The 18427-nt window shown below is 41.9% G+C and overlaps 2 protein-coding genes across 7 annotated transcripts in view; one reads left to right on the top strand and one right to left on the bottom strand.

Moving 5' to 3' along the window:
* The window catches only part of prrt4b (proline rich transmembrane protein 4b), a 91892-nt gene extending 74934 nt beyond the window's left edge, over positions 1-16958 (top strand). For both annotated transcript variants that reach the window (XM_061912183.1, XM_061912185.1), the window contains exon 4: positions 13546-16958. In XM_061912183.1, the coding sequence (XP_061768167.1) occupies positions 13546-15527 (1982 nt within the window). In that variant the 3' untranslated portion in view covers positions 15528-16958. The remainder of the gene's footprint in view (positions 1-13545) is intronic.
* impdh1b (IMP (inosine 5'-monophosphate) dehydrogenase 1b) overlaps positions 16063-18427 on the bottom strand; it is a 42733-nt gene continuing 40368 nt past the window's right edge. For all 5 annotated transcript variants that reach the window (XM_061912186.1, XM_061912187.1, XM_061912188.1 and 2 more), the window contains one exon: positions 16063-17122. In XM_061912186.1, the coding sequence (XP_061768170.1) occupies positions 17101-17122 (22 nt within the window). In that variant the 3' untranslated portion in view covers positions 16063-17100. The remainder of the gene's footprint in view (positions 17123-18427) is intronic.

The following is an 18427-nucleotide window of genomic DNA, read 5'->3' as shown; positions in this document are numbered from 1 at the left end:
CCCCTGTGAATATTTTTTTAATTCAAGTACCCCTAATCAGAGGAAAGCATTTTTGGTTACCGCACTATGTCATCAGTTTCTGATTTGTTAAATTGTATAACAGTGCAAAATATTGCTCATTTGTAGTGGTCTTTCTTGAACTATTTGGAAAAAAAAGATATAAAGATAACTAAAAACTTGTTGAAAAATAAAAAAGTGATTCAATGATAAATAAAGATTTTTTACACATAGACGTAATCATCAACTTAAAGTGCCCTCTTTGGGGATTGTAATAGAGATCCATCATGAACTTTTTCGAAACATTTCTTCACAAAAAAAGAAATCTTTAACATCAATATTTATGGAACATGTCCACAAAAAAATCTAGCTGTCAACACTAAATAAGCATTGTTGCATTTTTTTTCACAGTTTATGAACTTACATTCATATTTTGTTGAAGTATTATTCAATAAATATATTTATAAAGGAGTTCAAGTACCTAGGAGTCTTGTTCACGAGTGAGGGAAGAGTGGATCGTGAGATCGACAGGCGGATCGGTGCGGCGTCTTCAGAAATGCGGACGTTGTACCGATCCGTTGTGGTGAAGAAGGAGCTGAGCCGGAAGGCAAAGCTCTCAATTTACCGGTCGATCTACGTTCCCATCCTCACCTATGGTCATGAGCTTTGGGTCATGACTGAAAGGATAAGATCACGGGTAGTGTGAATTATATTTGTGAAGTGTGAATTATATTTATATAGCGCTTTTCCTCTAGTGACTCAAAGCGCTTTACATAGTGAAACCCAATATCTAAGTTACATTCAAACCAGTGTGGGTGGCACTGGGAGCAAGTGGGTAAAGTGTCTTGCCCAAGGACACAATGGCAATGACTAGGATGGCGGAAGCGGGAATCGAACCTGCAACCCTCAAGTTGCTGGCACGGCCGCTCTACCAACCGAGCTAAACCGCCCCTAAGCGGCCGAAATGAGTTTCCTCCGCCGTGTGGCGGGGCTCTCCCTTAGAGATAGGGTGAGAAGCTCTGCCATCCGGGAGGAACTCAAAGTAAAGCCGCTGCTCCTCCACATCGAGAGGAGCCAGATGAGGTGGTTCGGGCATCTGGTCAGGATGCCACCCGAACGCCTCCCTAGGGAGGTGTTTAGGGCACGTCCAACCGGTAGGAGGCCACGGGGAAGACCCAGGACACGTTGGGAAGACTATGTCTCCCGGCTGGCCTGGGAACGCCTCGGGATCCCCCGGGAAGAGCTAGACGAAGTGGCTGGGGAGAGGGAAGTCTGGGTTTCCCTGCTTAGGCTGTTGCCCCCGCGACCCGACCTCGGATAAGCGGAAGATGATGGATGGATGGATAAAGGATTTATTAATTGTTGCTATTTTTACAATATTTTTTAAAAATCTCACGTACCCCTTGGCATACCTTCAAGTACCCCCATTCGAGAACCACTATGACAAGAGGGCCCCCGTGTTTTTGCAGTAGGTCCATAAAAAAGTAAATGTTTTTTTACATATACTGTAAAGGATCTTTGGCGGGGGCTTTTGCAGTCATAAAAACACTAGAGTAATCCTGTCAAATGGAGGATATTTGACTAGCATTTTTGTAATACGTTCTGAAAAACCAAGTCATGTTGAAAGTGCTAGTCCAAGATCCTTTATTTGACCGAATCATCCTGTTTTGACCATCACGTTTGCAGTAACAGTAGATGATTTATTCATATTAAGGATCTTTATAACAAGTCGTAAAAAACGGTTTGATCTTCAATGAAAATCCTCAGTAAACAGGAACAAAAAAAATACAGACCAAAACCGATGTTTTTTTCATTTGCAGACACCGAAAGTTGTATTTCAAAGCATCACAGTATCATGTTAGACCCGCTCGACATCCATTGCTTTCCTCCTCTCTAAGGTTCTCATAGTCATTATTGTCACCGATGTCCCACTGGGTGTGAGTTTTCCTTGCCCTTATGTGGGCCTACCGAGGATGTTGTAGTGGTTTGTGCAGCCCTTTGAGACACTTGTGATTTAGGGCTATATAAGTAAACATTGATTGATTGATTGATGATTACTACAATGCCTGTGTGACTGTGGCTAAAATGTTTATAATACTTTTGGATATGGCACAACATCTACACAAATAGCTACGCACACATCAACAGAAACTCAGGATGTGTTCTCATATTCCAACTCCAAAACTGAATGTTGTGATTTTAAAGACAGGACCACGGACTGGCCTGTAAGAAAATGTGTACTATGATGCGTGATCAAATCCTTTTAGACTCCACTTTTATATGATGTGTGTACAGATATCTGTACATGTCAGTCCTCATTGTGCCAGGTCTGGAATTATTTCTGTGTGGGGCTCCAAATACACTTTAGAGCAGGGGTGGTCGATCTCAAGCCAGGCATTAAAAAATAGACATAAAAATGAGCAATCATCAATCATACCAAGACTTCACTTTCGTCAGTTGTTTGACATTCTCGGCACCCGAGGATCTTGTGAGATGACGCTGGCTGCTGCGAGCTCATATTTAAGAAAAAAATCACTAACAGGGCGGACGCAGGGAAACACATTTTATTTCTAGAGACTCCGTACCTACTGTCAAAACTCTAAAGACCGACTGCACAGTTCCTGTCTTCACCATAAAAGACCTGTTTCATCCTGCCTGTGCTAACAAAATAAGAGTCTCAGAAAGCTAGCGTGCACAAGCTAGCAAGCTACGGAGTTTGATGCCAATGTATTTCTCCCCCGCTTTCTCACTTGCTTGCCCACCCGCACACTCACTGACGTCACTCACCTGCTGCCAGACATTAAAGGGCCACACACATATGCTACTCTCATAACAAAGTGTTTAAAAACGAGTATGCAAGTTGGACAAATGAGATGCCAAATCCAACCACTTTCATGTGGTATTGGACAGAAAGGAGGACTTTTTTTTCCCTCCATTTGAAAATGCGGACATTATCAACACCACTAATTCCAATCAATGCAAGTCATCAGAATCAAATACACCAACTTATATTCTTGTCTTCATGAAAGAAAGGAATCTATGTGTGTTAAACATGCTTGTATTATCATTAAACACCATTAACTTGTTAACAAAAATGTCTCTTTCATAAATAAATAAATATAAATTATAAATAGGAATGAGGTAGATCTCCTCGACTTGGTCAATTGAAAAGTAGCTCACCTGCAGAAAAAGTGTGAGCGCCCCTGCTTTAGACAGACATACTGGTACTGTAGTCTCCCCGCTTTTACTTTGAAAATAAAAACCTCTAGTGTCAGACTAAAAAAAAAACATCTGTTTTGGTCATATTTCTTTTTGTTTCTGTTCAATGGGGATCTTCATTTTTCTTTTATGAATTATAAAATGAATATCAACTGTTCTTTTATTTATTTTTTTTTATAGCTATTGCTTTTTAAAACTCAATTAAAATAAAACAGTGTTTTGTTTTTCAATTTCCATTTAAGAAAATAAAATTCAATGGCCAAAACATACACAGACCTTTATAGAAGATACTTGAAAAACATTGTTCTACTAAACAGTTGATCTCGTCATACAACAATCTTTGACTTGCATAATTATTGTTGCTGCTGCGTTACACATTATTTGTTTTTAGTTGAACATCCTTCATGTCACGAAATCCTTTTTTGTTTTAGTGCCTACTGCAAATGTGCTTGTCGAAGATCCTCTATATGACAGGAGTGCGTGAGTGATTTGATCATTTAGAGCAGGGGAAGGGAACCTATGGCCCTAGAGCCAGATGTGGCTCTTTTGATGACTGCATCTGGCTCTCAGATAAATTTTAGCTGACATTGCTTAACACGATAAGTAATGAATAAATCCGCTGGTAATCACAGTATCAAAAATAACGTTCAAAATATAAAACATTCTCATGCATTTTCATCTATCCATCCGGTTCCTACCGCACCTGTTCAAGAAGTCGCCTTAATGGTAAGTATTTTATTTATTTTTGGCTAGCCTCAGAATAACAATGTTATTAAAAAGAATAAAGAGACTTATTATACTCAAAAAATGTTGGTCTTTCTTAAAATGCACGCATATAGTTGTATTCAGTGTTAAAAACAAAAATAAATTAAAAAAAAAAAAAAGTTGTACGGCTCTCACGGAAATACTTTTTAAAATATTTGGCTTGTATGGCTCTCTCAGCCAAAAAGGTTCCCGACCCCTGATTTAGAGCAACCTTTTTTCACCAAGTACCACCTCAGAAAACACTTGGCTCTCCAAGTGCCACCATACTGACCAACATTAAAATACAGTAGCGTAGTAGGCCTAAATATTGATTAAAAACTAGGCAAAGGTTTTATTCAACAAGTACCCATCAATCCATTTTCGACCGCTTGTCCTTTTCGGAGTCACAAGAGGTGCTGGAGCTTATCCCAGCTGCACTCGGGCGGAAGGCGGTGTACACCCTGGACAAGTCGCCACCTCATAACAGTGCCAACAAAGACCGACAGACAACATTCACACTCACATTCACACACTGGGGCCAATTTAGTGTTGCCAATCAACCTATCCCCAGATGCATGTCTTTGGAGGTGGGAGGAAGCTGGAGTACCCGGAGGGAACCCACGCAGTCGCAGGGAGGACATGCAAACTCCACACAGAAAGATTCTGAGCGCAGGATCAAACCAAGGACCTTCATATTGTGAGGCAGACGCACTAACCCGCAGTGCTGCTTCATCAGGAACTAGTTAATCTGAAAATTTTGTGACATTTCAGTGGGCAACTGGATTAGTGTTGATGAATTTAAACCAGATTGTTTTAGTCCTGGTTTTATGTATTCTGTGAACGGGAAACTGGGCCAATGATCACACACAGTGTTTTTATCTTTGCGAATACACGCATAGTACCTTATTTTGTTTTGATGGTGAGAAGAGGTGCCAGGAGAGAGACGAAGCGAGGGTGAACAAATGTGGGATCGAACCCAAATCTTTTTTACTTTGAGGAACACGCACTAACCCCTGTTCTACAGTAGCGTAGTAGGCCTAATTATTCGTTAAAAACAAGGCAGAAGTTTTATTTAACAAGTATATTAAATATTTTTTGTCCACTACAACATTAAACACAGTTTGAGCAGTAACACTGTGTTTGAATATTTAATTAAGGTATTCTTTGGCGTACCACTAGATGGAACCTGTGTACCATTAGACCAGGGATCTCAGGCACGCGGCCCACGGTTTTGCGGCCTCCATCTTAATATAAAAGTTTAATGTTAGGGCGGCCCGTGAGTTTTATATGAATGGTGTTTGACAGCATTGTTATTTTGGTCCAAAAAGGCGCTTTCAACGTTCTGGGTTGCCTACCCCTGCATTAGCGGAAAAGCGGCAAATGAGTGAAAGCGACAGAGACGTTGCCATGGAGGCGAGGGTTTTCTTACGTGCCTGGCTGCAGTCAGACCTCGACACCTGTCCGTCAGTAATAACAGTCCCCGATAACTTGGACCAATTCAAACCGTTATTTTTTTTATTGTTTAAATTTGCATTGCCTCACATGATGAACACTACATATATTTCTATATGACGCCGGATAACACTCCAGGAGCCGTCGCTTTTTTGCGCTCACTATCCCGGTACTTTCCTGTCTAATTTTCGCCGACCGCCGTGTTGCTGTAGGGAGGAAAAGGGGAACGACACACATTGCGGAATAACATTATTCTCCGTGCGTCGGCTAAATACAAATATATTCCACAACTCCAAACATGTCTTTTTCAAAGCCTGCAGTGAAGAGAAAGCTTCGTGATGAGTAAAGACAATTCCAGGAAAAGTGGGAGATGCAATAGATAGTACTTTATTGATTCCTTCAGGAATATTTAAATATTTCTTTGTTGAGCACAGGGGCACTCGTGTCTTATTTGCACAGAGAAAGTTACGGTGCACAAAAGGATACAATTTGAAACGTAATCATACCAGACATGTGATTTGACCACCATGAAAAAGACTGAAAAAATTTCCGGTGGTCTGGGGGACATGCTAAAATTAACAAAGACAGTACCATTTGAAGAAAATATTTTAGTGTTTAACTCCTCCACTTGGGGCAGTGGAGGAGTTCAAGTACCTAGGAGTCTTGTTCACGAGTGGGGGAAGAGTGGATCGTGAGATCGACAGGCGGATCGGTGCGGCGTCTTCAGTAATGCGGACGTTGTATCGATCCGTTGTGGTGAAGAAGGAGCTGAGCCGGAAGGCAAAGCTCTCAATTTACCGGTCGATCTACGTTCCCATCCTTACCTATGGTCATGAGCTTTGGGTCATGACCGAAAGGATAAGATCACGGGTACAAGCGGCCGAAATGAGTTTCCTCCGCCGTGTGGCGGGGCTCTCCCTTAGAGATAGGGTGAGAAGCTCTGCCATCCGGGAGGAACTCAACGTAAAGCCGCTGCTCCTTCACATCGAGAGGAGCCAGATGAGGTGGTTCGGGCATCTGGTCAGGATGCCACCCGAACGCCTCCCTAGGGATGTGTTTAGGGCACGTCCAGCTGGTAGGAGGCCACGGGGAAGACCCAGGACACGTTGGGAAGACTATGTCTCCCGGCTGGCCTGGGAACGCCTCGGGATCCCCCGGGAAGAGCTAGACGAAGTGGCTGGGGAGAGGGAAGTCTGGGCTTCCCTGCTTAGGCTGCTGCCCCCGCGACCCGACCTCGGATAAGCGGAAGATGATGGATGGATGGATGGATTTTAGTGTTTAAAGACATGAAAACATCATTAATAGAACATACATACCCCAATTATCCTAATGAATCACTGTATATGGTTCAGTCCCAACAGTATTTAGTCACTAATATTTACATCTTGTGTTCATTTCACATCCACAGGTGTCACATTGATCGGTATTATTATCTACAGTTTATTTACAGTATTAACACATTACTTTAGTTCACTTCACACACTTACTTGCTCGGAGAGCCCTAATATGACCTTTCCTTGCAAATTTCTGAGCAGCTTGCATTTTCCTTTTGGTCTTTTGATTGATTGATTGATACTTTTATTAGTAGATTGCACAGTACAGTACATATTCCGTACAATTGACCACTAAATGGTAACACCCCAATAAGTTTTTCAACTTGTTTAAGTCGGGGTCCACGTTAATCAATTCATGGTACAAATATATACTATCAACATAATACAGTCATCACACAAGTTAATCATCATAGTATGTACATTGAATTATTTACATTATTTACAATCCGGGGGGTGGGATGAGGAGCTTTGGTTGATATCAGAACTTCAGTCATCAACAATTGCATCAACAGAGAAATGTGGACATTGAAACAGTGTAGGTCTTATTTAGTAGGATATGTACAGCCAGCAGAGAACATAGTGAGTTCACATAGCATAAGAACAAGTATATACATTAGAAGTACATTTGATTTGTTTATAATCCGGGGAGATGGGATGTGAATGGAGGAGGGTATTAGTAAAGTGTTGAAGTAGCCTGGAGGTGTTGTTTTAGAGCGGTTTTGAAGGAATATAGAGATGCACTTACTTTTACACCTGTTGGGAGTGCATTCCACATTGATGTGGCATAGAAAGAGAATGAGTTAAGACCTTTGTTAGATCAAAATCTGGGTTTAACGTGGTTTGTGGAGCTCCCCCTGGTGTTGTGGTTATGGCGGTCATTTACGTTAAGGAAGTAATTTGACATGTACTTCGGTATCAAGGAGGTGTAGCGGATTTTATAGACTAGGCTCAGTGCAAGTTGTTTTACTCTGTCCTCCACCCTGAGCCAGCCCACTTTGGAGAAGTGGGTTGGATTGAGGTGTGATCTGGGGTGGAGGTCTAAAAGTAACCGGATTAGTTTATTCTGGGATGTTTGGAGTCTAGATTTGAGGGTTTTGGAGGTGCTGGGGTACCAGGAGGTGCAAGCGTAATCGAAGAAGGGTTGAATGAGAGTTCCCGCTAGAATCCTCAAGGTGCTTTTGTTGACCAGAGAGGAGATTCTGTAGAGGAATCTCGTTCTTTGGTTGACCTTTTTGATCACCTTGGTTGCCATTTTATCACAGGAAAGATTAGCCTCTAGAATGGAACCTAGGTAGGTGATCTCATCCTTCCTGGTGATAACAATGTCACCCACTTTTATAGTGAAGTCACTGACCTTCTCCTTTCTAGCTTCTTTTTTGGATTTCAATATAACAAAATACCAAATGTAAACATTTCCGTCATTTCGCCAAAATACGATGTACATTTATGAAAAGAATTAAACATGTTTTAGTATTGTTTACTCATATTTGAAAATAGGAAATAATGTGAGGACACTGACATATTGCATGAAACAAGTGTAAAAATATTTACCTTCAAGATTGTTACACCACTGACAATATTGTTTCAAGAGACTACATAAGAACTTAATATTACAAAATAGTATTATATGCTAATTTATTTCAAATAAATTAACTGGAATCAATAATGGGACTATTTGAATTTCTGTAATTTCATAATATATTTTCACGTGGATTTTTATTTTTAGAAAAACCCATTTATATTTCGCAAAGCAATAGTTGGTTAAAATTTAAAACAAACATGCGTATTTCGCAAGTAAATATTTTTTAGCTTACCTCATTATTAACTACCCTGTCTGCAACTGAAGTGGGTTGTTTGGGTGGATCTTTCCTCTCGATGTCTACGGCAGTTGTCAATGTAAACAAAGGTTTGCTAACTTTCGGTTGACATCCAAAAGTACCAGCTAGTGAAAAGTTTATTTTCCTTGCTTCAAGTTGTTTCATATGTTTTTGGCGTTTCGCATGTACTTCCAAAGCCTTGAAACCTGGTGATCCATAGTCAATATTATCATGACACCACGTGCACAAAACTTTTCCGGGACGATGGATTTTCCGAATAAAATCGCCAAACAAAGTCGTAACTTCCTTCTTCCCAACAGTATCAGTGATTTCCCTTGCCCATCCAGTCCCATCGAAACTTATTTTTGACATGTTTATCAATTTCTTTTACTCGTGAAGCGTCCTTTCTCTCGAGAACCGACATCGTTTACATTTGGAAAATGGCGGAAAAACGTCATCATTCCTAACAGATGTCCTGTGGTCACAAGAAACATATCGACCAATCAACTACGGCGTAATTTAAGCTACATCTCGATTACAAAAGACGAATCGGCAAGTAAGCGAATCTTGACTTAAGGTCGGAAAAAAAAAACGGAAAAACAGAATATAACTTTCTTTTCTTCCCCCGAGATTAAAAAAGACGGAATTCGGACTTTAGACGGAAAAATCACATGCCTGTTATACAACTAGACATGCTGAGAAATATGCAATTTTTTTTTTAAGAAATCTTTTTTTGCGGCCCAGCCTCCCCCAGACTGCATCCAGTGGCCCCCAGGTGTATTGAGTTTGAGACCCCTGCATTAGACAGTTTGAGAACCCTCCATCCATCCATTTTCTACCGCTTATTCCCTTTTGGGGTTGCGGGGGGCGCTGGCGCCTATCTCAGCTACAATCGGGCAGAAGGCGGGGTACACCCAGGACAAGTCGCCACCTCATCGCAGGGCCAACACAGATAGACAGACAACATTCACACACTAGGGCCAATTTAGTGTTGCCAATCAACCTATCCCCAGGTGCATGTCTTTGGAAGTGGGAGGAAGCCGGAGTACCCGGAGGGAACCCACGCATTCACGGGGAGAACATGCAAACTCCACACAGAAAGATCCCGAGCCTGGATTTGAACCCAGGACTGCAGGAACTTCGTATTGTGAGGCAGACGCACTAACCCCTCTTCCACCGTGAAGCCCCCAGTTTGAGAACCACTGATGTAAAGGTTCTTTGATGAGTGTTTTTGCATCAGTACAATCTCTGGTGAAATAAGTGGCCCAGTTCACAGGAGCATCTGTAACCCACATCTCCTTAGCCCGGAATAGAATAAAGTGATTTTTCTAAAATAGATCTTTTAAATGTGTCACTTGCCAGCAGCGGAACTAAAGTCGAAGGTGTGAAGGTGCCCTGGCTGTGGCCACGTAAACAAATGGAGTAAGGATGGTATCATTACCCTGAGGAACCATGGCAGGTGCATTGGGATGATGAAGTCACCTAAAGATAAAAAAAAAAAAAAAGTCAAATGAGACTTTTCTGCCACCAAGCTGTGCTACCACAGGATTGTGTTAGGCAGCATGACCTTAATTCCCAAATAGTGTCATGCTCCACCCAAACCCGGTCCAAACAGGGGTGGAAAATAACTTCACCGTCCCCAGATTGGCATCGCTATCGCCCTGGAAAGCAAACAAACGGACGGACGCTGACAAAGAGCCGCACCCGCTCTGCTTGTTTGTTTTACACTGGAGTCTCACCTCCCCTACTGTCAATGCCTCGTTTGGCAGGATGACATCATCAGAATCAGAAATACTTTAATAATCCCTGAGGGGGAAATTAACATTTTCAGCACAATCCCATTCAAGATCAGACAAACATTACAGAAGACACACAGTAGCAACAACATGTTTTCAATCTCATAAACTGCTGAGATGCTGCTTGGTTAGGGTGTCATATTTACTCCCACTGTCATTGCAGCCCGCTGCAATGTTCCAGAGGCTTAGAGGAAGCGACAGTCTAACGCCATGTGAAAGTGCTCGGTCATTGTGGAACAGTAAGCAGCAGGCTTGGCACTTCTCCTGCCCAGGGCTAAACATGACGGGGAGGGCCGTTCTCATTTGTAGGAGATGGGTTACGGCTTGAAAAAAAAAATATATATATATATATATATATCCACAGTGGGGCAAAAAAGTATTTAGTCAGCCATCGATTGTGCAAGTTCTCCCACTTAAAATGATGATTTTTATCATAAGTACACTTCAACTGTGAGAGACAGAATGTGAAAAAAAAATCCAGGAATTCACATTGTAGGAATTTTAAAGAATTTACTTGTAAATTATGGTGGAAAATAAGTATTTGGTCAACCATTCAAAGCTCTCACTGATGGAAGGAGGTTTTGGCTCAAAATCTCACGATACATGGCCCCATTCATTCTTTCCTTAACACGGATCAATCATCCTGTCCCCTTAGCAGAAAAACAGCCCCAAAGCATGATGTTTCCACCCCCATGCTTCACAGTAGGTGTGGTGTTCTTGGGATGCAACTCAGTATTCTTCTTCCTCCAAACACGACGAGGTGAGTTTATACCAAAATGGATACATGGATGATACAGCAGAGGATTGGAAGAATGTCATGTGGTCAGATGAAACCAAAATAGAACTTTTTGGTATAAACTCACCTCGTCGTGTTTGGAGGAAGAAGAATACTGAGTTGCATCCCAAGAACACCACACCTACTGTGAAGCATGGGGGTGGAAACATCATGCTTTGGGGCTGTTTTTCTGCTAAGGGGACAGGACGATTGATCCGTGTTAAGGAAAGAATGAATGGGGCCATGTATCGTGAGATTTTGATCCAAAACCTCCTTCCACCAGTGAGAGCTTTGAATGGTTGACCAAATACTTATTTTCCACCATAATTTACAAATAAATTATTTAAAACTCCTATAATGTGAATTCCTGGATTTTTTTTCACATTCTGTCTCTCACAGTTGAAGTGTACCTATTATGAAAATTACAGACATCTGTCATCATTTTAAGTGGGAGAACTTGCACAATCGGTGGCTGACTAAATACTTTTTTGCCCCACTGTACTTAATGGCATAAAAAACAAAAAAAGGGGACTAAGAGACCAGGAAAAAGTGGGTTGTGGGGAAAATCTGAATACAAGCCATAAAGAGGTGTGAAACCACATGCTTAAAAACATCAGACAACCAGCACCAATCAATTTGCAGGTCAGTCTGGGGCGTACTAATGTATTCTCCATGCGTTTCCTGTCTGCCTGAAGCTCTTTTTTTTTTTTTAGAAACATTTTACACGGAAAACACTAAACCAGCACAGTGGGAGGGTTGTTATTCTGTTTTTCTGGGGACAATTACTAAGTCTGTTTTTTTAATGCAGTCTGGGATTAGCCAGCAGCAGAAAGACTGATGAGTTTGCGCACGTGCGACACAATTAGGCAATGCATCGCCTGCTACCTCGTTTGCGGAGAGATCCCAGAAATACTCTCGTAGTGGTCCAACTATGTCACATTATCGAGTAAAGCACATTTCCATCAAATAACTAGAACATGTGCAACAAAATCCAAATCACATTCAATTCAAGCAAGCTTTGTCACAATTAGTGCCGAGCATCATTCGGAATTGGACAAATCCTGTTTCGCGTTTGGGTTACAGTTCCCAATGATCTTCCATTCCATTTGTTTTTAAAGAGGCCAAGTCAAAAACATTACTGTGAATTTCTCACAGGGCTATTTTCAAGCAGTATATAAATATTGATCCTTTGAACTTTAATGTAAATGTTATTACGTTTAAAGCCACAATGGAACACTTTCACAAAAGTGACAACATTCTGTTGTTTATGTAGATAGTGATGTTTCCATCAGGATTTTGTCCTGCATATTCCGATCATCCGTGAGTGAGTTGAACCGATATCTATCACATGTATTAAATGTACATTTTTTCAGTTATCCATTTATTTATTGATTATGTAACAATATCAACACAAAATCCCAACATAGTTCCTTTAATTATTTTATTACATACAATTGAGAAAAACAGTTAATTGAAATCTGTCAATAAATATTCTCATTCTTCCAGGTTATTGTCATCTCAGGGCATTCAATCGAGAGCAACTGGACTGTTTGGTTTGTCTTAGAAGACGTTTCTTCTCTCATCACAGATTGGTCAGAACTGGTCTAGCTAGTCTAAATTAGATTAGATCTGACCAGTCTAAGTCTACAAGCACGATCTGATGAAGCCTACATGAATGAGGCGAAACGTCTTTTACGACAAACCAAACGGTCCAAATGCGATCTATTGAATGTCTAGAGAGAACTCATTGAAATCTTTTGGATTTGACCATGAAAGTCCTCTTGGTGCCCTAAATGTGTAAACATCAAAAACGATTTAAATAAAAGATTCTGAGAAAATAATATAATTCACTCTAATCACTCTTGTATAGATCATATACTGATACTACCCTTGGTATCAACACTACTGATTTATGGATTGATTCTTATTCCCCTTACTTGTATGCCTGCCAGTGGCTGCTAAACACCTGTTATATTATCCTCCTACTAGATCACCACCTCAAAAACACTTGGCTCTCCAAGTACCAACTTATTTCTTGTTGTATTAAGCGAGTTTAGCGGTTAGCTTAGCAATTGGCTTGCCCGCTCCTGCTTTATTTTCCTATGTGTACACATTTAAACTTGTCCTACAGTCCTCTTGCGATAATGTTACTTGAAAAAAATGTAGTTTAATAACCGCAATGAAGGATTACAGAGTTAGGGGAGCGGTAACACATGGTGTATGGAGATAATGCTAGCTGGCCTCTCCGCCTGTGACAGCGGTTTCTTCCAATCGGCGGACTAAACATCAGAAATAGGAACAAACGTTTAAAAATTTGGGAGAATCGGAAAGTAAGACCCTTCCCATGGATGCCCAACTTAAGTCACAATGCTTTCACTGGTTCACAAGTCCTTCTGTTCCCTGCTTTTCAGGCACAGCAACACAAAGTCCACAAAATCTCCAGACAACAGCAGACTGGATGTCAACCCTACAAGGAACTTTACTTCCAGACTGCAACAAAGAACAATCTGAGGCCTGCAACATCTCTGACGACTGGACACCTACATCATTGTCAATCATGAAGGCCGAAAACAGCACAGCCACAAACCAGTCAAACAGCCTTTCGGTGTTCTCGCCTCCTCTCATGTTGGTTCCGCTGTACACGGACTGGAACAGTGCCATGGCAGCCTGGGGACTGGCCTGGGAGGCACACGTTTATGGCGCCGGCTGCGTCTTTGCGATGCTAACGCTGGCCTCAGCGCTAAACTTGCTCTGTCTGCCTTTGCGCTGTCCCTCTGGCTGTGGCTACTTTGCTCTAATTAGCCTGTTTCTACTTGCCGCAGGGTGTACTAGATCTTTCACACTCCTGTACGACGCGTATGGCCACCAGGACCGCTTGCCCTCCGGCAAAGCCTTACTGGTGCTCTACGAGGCGCCTTTTCCCTGCCTGACGGCAGCTTTCGGCTTGGTTTTCCTTCTGCTTTCCATGCGCTCTAGGATGCAGCTGTCCTACTCGGCCTTCCAGAGACCATGTTTCCTAGCGTGCTTGGTTGCCCTGCACTTTGCTGCTGCATTCGGTCCAGTGACTTTACAAAAATTCTACCGGCAGAAACCTCCACTCTGCCTCTTCCTTGCACTCATCTCCCGTGGAGCATTCGTTGTCCTCGCCACTTTCCTATCCGCTGCCTATTTCGTGTTCTACGTCTACGTGCGAGCAGATTCCAAGCACATCTACCACCTGAACAACACATCTCCAACCCCTGCTGAGAGATACAACAGATGTCCCTTTGCAGAGAGCCGAGACTGGGATCGTGCGGCCGTAACAGTGTGTCTTTCAGCACTATTTTGTTTAGCCTGCGCAGGCCTACAGCTGTATGCGATGCTCAACGCTCTAGGTGTCGCTGGGGGAGAAAAAGTCTTCCACCCATGGTGTTGGTGGGCTTTTCAGTTTAGCTGCAGACTCTGTGAACTGGGTGTTTGCCTTACCTTGGCTCTGGTGGTGGCACAACCAGTCTACTGCTCTGACCAGATCCCGTCTGCCGGAAGCTGTTGGACAGAACTTCTGGCATCCAAAGCGCCTATCCTGCCTGGGAGCTACCAGTGGAGCTTGAGTCACCAGGAAAAGCTTGCCATTGTTGATGTCGGACTTGGGGAGACAGAAAGCCTCCCTCTTTATACGCTAATGGATGACAGGCTTACTAGCAGTCTGAACGGGCTAGACTTCCTGTACCACAGCAACCGGGCTTTGGCCTACAGAGATATTGATGTAGATTTGGACCTGAAGGGCTCACATAAACTTGCCAATGGAGGTGGTGGTGATCCTTCAGGTGCATCGTCCTTCACAAGCGATTCCACCACAGACCTGAGGCCACCGTCGCCCATCAACCTACGCCGCAGCATAGATGAAGCCCTCTTCAGCGAAGCTCTCTTTCCCATGAGCCTCTTTAGCACGGCAAGGCCTAATGAGAGCCGCGACCTATCCAACAACAGCTTTGCTACTCCCAGCCTCTGCGATCCTAGTCTTTATCGGACTTCATCTTGCACTGACATAACCTCCAAAGTGCACAATAAATCTCAAGACGTTGTAGTCGGCGCACCTCCATCTCCATCCCCGTCGTCTTCTAGCTGCTCATCTCCAGAGCACTGGAGGGGGAGCTCTTCCTCCAGCTCCCCGTACCGAGCGTCCATCGGGGATTCATCACTGGTGCTCTGTCCAAGCCCAAAGACTCATGCTCGGCAGCTACTCCAGCAGGGGGACCCCCAGAGACATTATCAAACACTGGGCGCCGCCTCACAGGAGAGCCTGGACCTAGACATGTCGTCTGAGGCGGACCGATCGGTGCAGGAGGAGTTCATGAGCGTTTGCAGACAGATTGACGCGCACAGTATCTGCAGCGAGACCATCGATTTGTAATGGTCTGTTCTTAAGCAAAGACAGGACGCCAGCTTCACAGGTGCCTGGTGGCAAAAGCCGCCCAAACAAGGTTATTAGTCATTGGTGTATGTCTACGACGGTTTGAAGTGCCAATAATGTACAGTAATGACATTTGTAAATTTGACAAATTTTCCTCCTGTAATGTGTTAGTTTCAATTTTAATCGCACAGCTCATTTATATACAGTATTTATATACAGTAAATGTTTTGATTACATTTAAACACAAATACATATTACTTTTGCACTTATACTGTACTACTGAAGCTCATTTTAACCTCAGCAAAACCTCTGGAGCAAGACTTTGTGCAGCAGCAGCAGCACCCTCTGCTGTCAACTTCCTGCAAGTCTTAAATGTTTATTTATGAACTGATGCTTACGAACTTATACTCGACGATATACATACATACCTAAGATTCACACAAATTGTTTATTAATAAAGTTGATTTGATAACAAGTGGTTTATTATAATCATAGTATTTTGGAGTATGTTGAATAATATGACAGCAGACAACTGTATATTTTGAGTTCTTTATTCAAGATTCACTAAACTGAACAGGAAAATAAATTTCTCCTTGCAGAGTAAACATGTATTGTCAAGATATTCTCCCAAAAAATACTGGATAATAAAGATAGTCTCAGTTCTGGGCTCAACAGCTGATGCTTAAAAATTCTCTATAATGGGTACGTCTTCACATGTGAACAGAAGCACATTGTTTTCCCGTGTTAATCGAGCATAAGTATTTTAGCAAGGTCGCGAAGTGAGCCTAACAAAAAGGCCATGTCCAGTATGAAACTGGTGGAATGTTGGCTAAACGCAAAACAGCGACTATTTTTTTTTTGTAACCAAGACGAACAGCAAAAGTTCACCCGTCCACGAGTCAAGGCATTTGTCAGGTAAAAGCAATTTACTAAAAAGAACAACCAAGCTAAACGCGGTAATGAGCGGAATACAAGGTAGGTGACAGCCGCTAAATTTGGTATTGAGGTTACAAAAAGAAGAGTATAAATACACTTGGCAGTACGTATGCATTTACAACAAAGCCGAATAAAAATACAGCCGTGTTTGGCCCGTGAAAAAAAAAAACATGCATATCAAAACCCTTCAAGCTCAATGCAAAGCATCCCTCGCTTAAGACTATATACCTTTTTCATATAAAGAAGTCGCCACTTGTGGAAACATACCTGATTTTCAGTTTTTGGTGCCATCGATGCGTTTAAGTGAGTTGGGACACTGGAGGTGGTTCTGCTGATTGTAGGCGGCGTCAGGGAGGCTGGGGTCCAAAGTAAACAAGATGTCGTACCTCAAGAGTCACAATATTACACACTAATGTGCACCGCTACGTTCGTGTCGAAAAGTAGCTTGTGTGTGTGTGCGTGTGATTGGGAAACCCTGATGCTCCGCTTCTCAAATGCAAAGTGCCCAAACATTGAGTGTGGTCTGAAGCCCGTAGGGAGCGTCTGTCGAACTTGGTGAATGCACAGGTGTGTGGTCGCAGGTGTAGCGGGTAAACGTTTGGTCACTTTTAAATAGGGTCGAGTCGAGCGCTGATCCTCAGTAAAGTCGCTTCTCGTAACTGTCGAGGTGAGATGCAAGGGAAGACAATTAGGTTTGCATTTTATTGTATTTAATAGTTAGCTATCATGCAGAATTTGGGTTGCAGTCTATTGTGTTTAACAGTTAGCTTACTGGAGTGCATGCAGTTTTGCAATTACAAATTGTTAAAAGCCCCCTTTCCATCGCAGGAACTATTCTCATTTACCTGGATTTTTAAAAACCTGACTGTTTTTCTGCCAAAATGACCAATGTAAAAAAATAAAAAAGTCCAAACTTTCCCTAAGGTGGATTTAAAGAAAACACTTGCTGTTTTTCTATTGAGACCTGAGATTTATTCATATTACCAGGAATTATTTCATCCATCCATCTATTTTCTACCGCTTATTCCCTTTCGGGGTCGCGGGGGGCGCTGGCGCCTATCTCAGCTACAATCGGGCGGAAGGCAGGGTACACCCTGGACAAGTCGCCACCTCATCGCAGGGCCAACACAGATAGACAGACATCATTCACACTCACATTCACACACTAGGGCCAATTTAGTGTTGCCAATCAACCATTCAGATGGGTACAAAAGTTATGGATTTTCCGATCAGCCAATTCTGATACCAATTGTCCAGGAGTAAGATCTGCCGATACCAATATTGACCATATGTATTGATTGCATTTTTTCTATTTATTTATGGTGAATACTAAGGACAGCCTTATAATAACACATTATTTAAAACTCCTCCCTTATTTTCTTTCATTACATACTGTTTTTTAATCAAGACAGTCAATTGTACACAATAACAAAGCAATAGGTAAAAACTACTCTCTGCTACTCATTTAAACTCTTTGGTTTTTGTCTTCAAAGTCTTTCTGAGTGGAGCTAAATCAGGGTCAAAAGTTTTGTACTAGAAAATAACTTTGAAAGACAAGGCTCAAGTTTTGATGTTGACTTTTGAAAAACACACCAGTGTATTCCAAATAACTACAAGTGAACAAAAACGTTTTTCTGGTCGAATATAGTTTTGATTGCCCCTAAAATTCTTTTAAATTAATTTTCTTTTCAGTGTTGACTATATATTTATTTATAAATTCCATGAAAGCATCGTGATAGAGGACGCGCCTTATCCGTTTGCTGATTGGTTTGTCATGATGCCACGCTCCTCGCACGCGCTCTATGTAAAGGGTCAAATTTCTGAATTTGAAAAAACAAGATTTGAAATTGAAAAAAAAGGATTTGAATCCAACAAAAAATTTAAATTCAAACCGTAAAAAATAAAATCTGATTTTGAAAAAAATACAAGCTCAAATATCAAAATATATGAAAATGAAAAATGAA

This window comes from Nerophis ophidion, linkage group LG10, assembly GCF_033978795.1.
Source record: "Nerophis ophidion isolate RoL-2023_Sa linkage group LG10, RoL_Noph_v1.0, whole genome shotgun sequence".
Classification (NCBI taxonomy): Eukaryota; Metazoa; Chordata; class Actinopteri; order Syngnathiformes; family Syngnathidae; genus Nerophis; species Nerophis ophidion.
The sequence above is the reverse complement of the archived record's forward strand: the minus strand, read 5'-3'. Positions and strand labels throughout refer to the sequence as shown.